The following is a 6,000-nucleotide window of genomic DNA, read 5'->3' on the forward strand; positions in this document are numbered from 1 at the left end:
TTACACCCCCATACCATCACACATGTGTAAGTTAGTCATGTCTTGTTCACTAATACACCCCCATACCATCACACATGTGTAAGTTAGTCATGTCTTGTTCACTAATACACCCCCATACCATCACACATGTGTAAGTTACCCATGTCTTGTTCACTAATACACCCCCATACCATCACACATGTGTAAGTTAGTCATGTCTTGTTCACTAATACACCCCCATACCATCACACATGTGTAAGTTAGTCATGTCTTGTTCACTAATACACCCCCATACCATCACACATGTGTAAGTTACCCATGTCTTGTTCACTAATACACCCCCATACCATCACACATGTGTAAGTTAGTCATGTCTTGTTCACTAATACACCCCCATACCATCACACATGTGTAAGTTAGTCATGTCTTGTTCACTAATACACCCCCATACCATCACACATGTGTAAGTTAGTCATGTCTTGTTCACTAATACACCCCCATACCATCACACATGTGTAAGTTACCCATGTCTTGTTCACTAATACACCCCCATACCATCACACATGTGTAAGTTACCCATGTCTTGTTCACTAATACACCCCCATACCATCACGCATGTGTAAGTTAGTCATGTCTTGTTCACTAATACACCCCCATACCATCACACATGTGTAAGTTAGTCATGTCTTGTTCACTAATACACCCCCATACCATCACACATGTGTAAGTTACCCATGTCTTGTTCACTAATACACCCCCATACCATCACACATGTGTAAGTTACCCATGTCTTGTTCACTAATACACCCCCATACCATCACACATGTGTAAGTTACCCATGTCTTGTTCACTAATACACCCCCATACCATCACACATGTGTAAGTTAGTCATGTCTTGTTCACTAATACACCCCCATACCATCACACATGTGTAAGTTACCCATGTCTTGTTCACTAATACACCCCCATACCATCACACATGTGTAAGTTAGTCATGTCTTGTTCACTAATACACCCCCATACCATCACACATGTGTAAGTTACCCATGTCTTGTTCACTAATACACCCCCATACCATCACACATGTGTAAGTTACCCATGCCTTGGGCACTAATACACCCCCATACCATCACACATGTGTAAGTTAGTCATGTCTTGTTCACTAATACACCCCCATACCATCACACATGTGTAAGTTACCCATGTCTTGTTCACTAATACACCCCCATACCATCACACATGTGTAAGTTACCCATGCCTTGGGCACTAATACACCCCCATACCATCACACATGTGTAAGTTACCCATGTCTTGTTCACTAATACACCCCCATACCATCACACATGTGTAAGTTAGTCATGTCTTGTTCACTAATACACCCCCATACCATCACACATGTGTAAGTTACCCATGTCTTGTTCACTAATACACCCCCATACCATCACACATGTGTAAGTTAGTCATGTCTTGTTCACTAATACACCCCCATACCATCACACATGTGTAAGTTACCCATGTCTTGTTCACTAATACACCCCCATACCATCACACATGTGTAAGTTAGTCATGTCTTGTTCACTAATACACCCCCATACCATCACACATGTGTAAGTTACCCATGTCTTGTTCACTAATACACCCCCATACCATCACACATGTGTAAGTTACCCATGCCTTGGGCACTAATACACCCCCATACCATCACACATGTGTAAGTTACCCATGTCTTGGACACTAATACACCCCCATACCATCACACATGTGTAAGTTAGTCATGTCTTGTTCACTAATACACCCCCATACCATCACACATGTGTAAGTTAGTCATGTCTTGTTCACTAATACACCCCCATACCATCACACATGTGTAAGTTAGTCATGTCTTGTTCACTAATACACCCCCATACCATCACACATGTGTAAGTTAGTCATGTCTTGTTCACTAATACACCCCCATACCATCACACATGTGTAAGTTAGTCATGTCTTGTTCACTAATACACCCCCATACCATCACACATGTGTAAGTTACCCATGTCTTGTTCACTAATACACCCCCATACCATCACACATGTGTAAGTTACCCATGTCTTGTTCACTAATACACCCCCATACCATCACACATGTGTAAGTTACCCATGCCTTGGGCACTAATACACCCCCATACCATCACACATGTGTAAGTTAGTCATGTCTTGTTCACTAATACACCCCCATACCATCACACATGTGTAAGTTACCCATGTCTTGTTCACTAATACACCCCCATACCATCACACATGTGTAAGTTACCCATGCCTTGGGCACTAATACACCCCCATACCATCACACATGTGTAAGTTACCCATGCCTTGGGCACTAATACACCCCCATACCATCACACATGTGTAAGTTAGTCATGTCTTGTTCACTAATACACCCCCATACCATCACACATGTGTAAGTTACCCATGCCTTGGGCACTAATACACCCCCATACCATCACACATGTGTAAGTTAGTCATGTCTTGTTCACTAATACACCCCCATACCATCACACATGTGTAAGTTACCCATGCCTTGGGCACTAATACACCCCCATACCATCACACATGTGTAAGTTACCCATGCCTTGGGCACTAATACACCCCCATACCATCACACATGTGTAAGTTAGTCATGTCTTGTTCACTAATACACCCCCATACCATCACACATGTGTAAGTTAGTCATGTCTTGTTCACTAATACACCCCCATACCATCACACATGTGTAAGTTAGTCATGTCTTGTTCACTAATACACCCCCATACCATCACACATGTGTAAGTTAGTCATGTCTTGTTCACTAATACACCCCCATACCATCACACATGTGTAAGTTAGTCATGTCTTGTTCACTAATACACCCCCATACCATCACACATGTGTAAGTTAGTCATGTCTTGTTCACTGATACACCCCCATACCATCACACATGTGTAAGTTAGTCATGTCTTGTTCACTAATACACCCCCATACCATCACACATGTGTAAGTTACCCATGTCTTGTTCACTAATACACCCCCATACCATCACACATGTGTAAGTTACCCATGTCTTGTTCACTAATACACCCCCATACCATCACACATGTGTAAGTTACCCATGCCTTGGGCACTAATACACCCCCATACCATCACACATGTGTAAGTTAGTCATGTCTTGTTCACTAATACACCCCCATACCATCACACATGTGTAAGTTACCCATGCCTTGGGCACTAATACACCCCCATACCATCACACATGTGTAAGTTAGTCATGTCTTGTTCACTAATACACCCCCATACCATCACACATGTGTAAGTTAGTCATGTCTTGTTCACTAATACACCCCCATACCATCACACATGTGTAAGTTAGTCATGTCTTGTTCACTAATACACCCCCATACCATCACACATGTGTAAGTTAGTCATGTCTTGTTCACTAATACACCCCCATACCATCACACATGTGTAAGTTACCCATGTCTTGTTCACTAATACACCCCCATACCATCACACATGTGTAAGTTAGTCATGTCTTGTTCACTAATACACTCCCATACCATCACACATGTGTAAGTTACCCATGTCTTGTTCACTAATACACCCCCATACCATCACACATGCTGCCTAAAAACACTTTCACCCTAGAACAGTCTGGATGGTTTCCTCTTGGGTCCGGAGGACACAACGTCCACAGTTCCCAAAAACAATTTCAAATGTGGACTGGTCAGACCACAGAACACTTTTCCACTTTGCATCAGTCCATCTGAGCTTGGGCTCAGCTAAGCTGGCAGGGTTTCTGGGTGTTGTTGATTAATGGCTTTGGCTTTGCATAGTAGAGTTTTAACTTGCACTCACAGATGTAGCGGCCGACTGGAGTTACTGACAGTGGTTTTCTAAGTGTTCCTGAGCACATGATGTGATATCCATTACACATTGATGTGGCTTTTTGATGCAGTAGCGCCTTAGGGATCCAAGGTCACAGCCATTCAATGTTACGTGTAGTTATTTCTTCACATTCCCTCAACCTTTTGATGATATTACAGAGCGAAGACGGTGAAATTCCTAAATTCCTTGCAATATGTGTTTGAGAAATGTTGTTCTTCAACGATTTGCTCAGGCATTTGTTGACAAAGTGGTGACCTTCACCCTGTCCTTGTTTGTGAATGAGTGAGCATTTCATGGAAGCTGCTTTTATAGCCAATCATGGCACCCACCTGTTCCCAGTTAGCATGCACACCTGTGGGATGTTCCAAATAAGTCTTTGATGGTTATTCCTCAACTTGCTCACTCTTTTTTGCCACTTATGCCAGCTTTTTTGAAACATGTTGAAGGTATCCATTCTAAATGAGCTAATATTTGCAAAAAATTTGCAAAGTTTGTTAGTGTGAAGATGAAATATCTTGTCTTTGCAGTCTATTCAATCGAATATAAGTTGAAAAGGATTTGTTGTATTCTCTTTTGATTTAGCATTTACCCAAGGTGACAACTTCACTGCTTTTGGAGTTTGTATTTGCTGATTAGTGTGTGCTATTTGGACCTAATAAATCCTCCCTAATAAATAAGGCTATTCCTTCTAGTATATAAACATGTGTGTTGTTGCCTGTAGATGTATTTTAAAATCCCTCTGCAATGTGTGCAGCCTTTCAGAGGTTCCTTGGAAAAGAGGATGTGTCCATGGAGTTGGAGGAAGTCCATGCAGAGGCCCGAGCTCAGGAAAGTCTCCACACGGTCTCGCCATTGCAGCTGTTGAAGAACCGGGCTGTTCGCTGGCAACTCATCACCGCCATGGTCACCATGGCTTGCTACCAGCTGTGCGGCCTCAACGCTGTAAGTCATACGCTGCCTCTGACTGGGTTTGAACACTTCTTCTTCATCTGGGTACTTCTTCTGCAATATTAACCCTCTAGCTTCCTACCTATCCAACCCACATACCTACCTACCTATTCTAGCTTCCTACCTATCCAACCCACATACCTACCTACCTATTTTAGCTTCCTACCTATCCAACCCACATACCTACCTACCTATTCTAGCTTCCTACCTATCCAACCCACATACCTACCTACCTATTCTAGCTTCCTACCTATCCAACCCACATACCTACCTACCTATTCTAGCTTCCTACCTATCCAACCCACATACCTACCTACCTATTCTAGCTTCCTACCTATCCAACCCACATACCTACCTACCTATTCTAGCTTCCTACCTATCCAACCCACATACCTACCTACCTATTCTAGCTTCCTACCTATCCAACCCACATACCTACCTACCTATTCTAGCTTCCTACCTATCCAACCCACATACCTACCTACCTATTCTAGCTTCCTACCTATCCAACCCACATACCTACCTACCTATTCTAGCTTCCTACCTATCCAACCCACATACCTACCTACCTATTCTAGCTTCCTACCTATCCAACCCACATACCTACCTACCTATTCTAGCTTCCTACCTATCCAACCCACATACCTACCTACCTATTCTAGCTTCCTACCTATCCAACCCACATACCTACCTACCTATTCTAGCTTCCTACCTATCCAACCCACATACCTACCTACCTATTCTAGCTTCCTACCTATCCAACCCACATACCTACCTACCTATTCTAGCTTCCTACCTATCCAACCCACATACCTACCTACCTATTCTAGCTTCCTACCTATCCAACCCACATACCTACCTACCTATTCTAGCTTCCTACCTATCCAACCCACATACTTACCTACCTATTCTAGCTTCCTACCTATCCAACCCACATACCTACCTACCTATTCTAGCTTCCTACCTATCCAACCCACATACCTACCTACCTATTCTAGCTTCCTACCTATCCAACCCACATACCTACCTACCTATTCTAGCTTCCTACCTATCCAACCCACATACCTACCTACCTATTCTAGCTTCCTACCTATCCAACCCACATACCTACCTACCTATTCTAGCTTCCTACCTATCCAACCCACATACCTACCTACCTATTCTAGCTTCCTAC

At 43.0% G+C, this 6,000-nt stretch overlaps 1 protein-coding gene across 1 annotated transcript in view; it reads left to right on the top strand.

Annotated features, from left to right (window-relative positions):
• The window catches only part of slc2a9l2 (solute carrier family 2 member 9, like 2), a 104,207-nt gene that overhangs the window by 73,058 nt on the left and 25,149 nt on the right, over positions 1 to 6,000 (top strand). Inside the window, exon 7 of the mRNA XM_061875647.1 lies at positions 4,633 to 4,846. Coding sequence (XP_061731631.1) covers positions 4,633 to 4,846 — 214 coding nt within the window. The remainder of the gene's footprint in view (positions 1 to 4,632; positions 4,847 to 6,000) is intronic.

Source organism: Nerophis ophidion, linkage group LG16 (genome assembly GCF_033978795.1).
Source record: "Nerophis ophidion isolate RoL-2023_Sa linkage group LG16, RoL_Noph_v1.0, whole genome shotgun sequence".
Classification (NCBI taxonomy): Eukaryota; Metazoa; Chordata; class Actinopteri; order Syngnathiformes; family Syngnathidae; genus Nerophis; species Nerophis ophidion.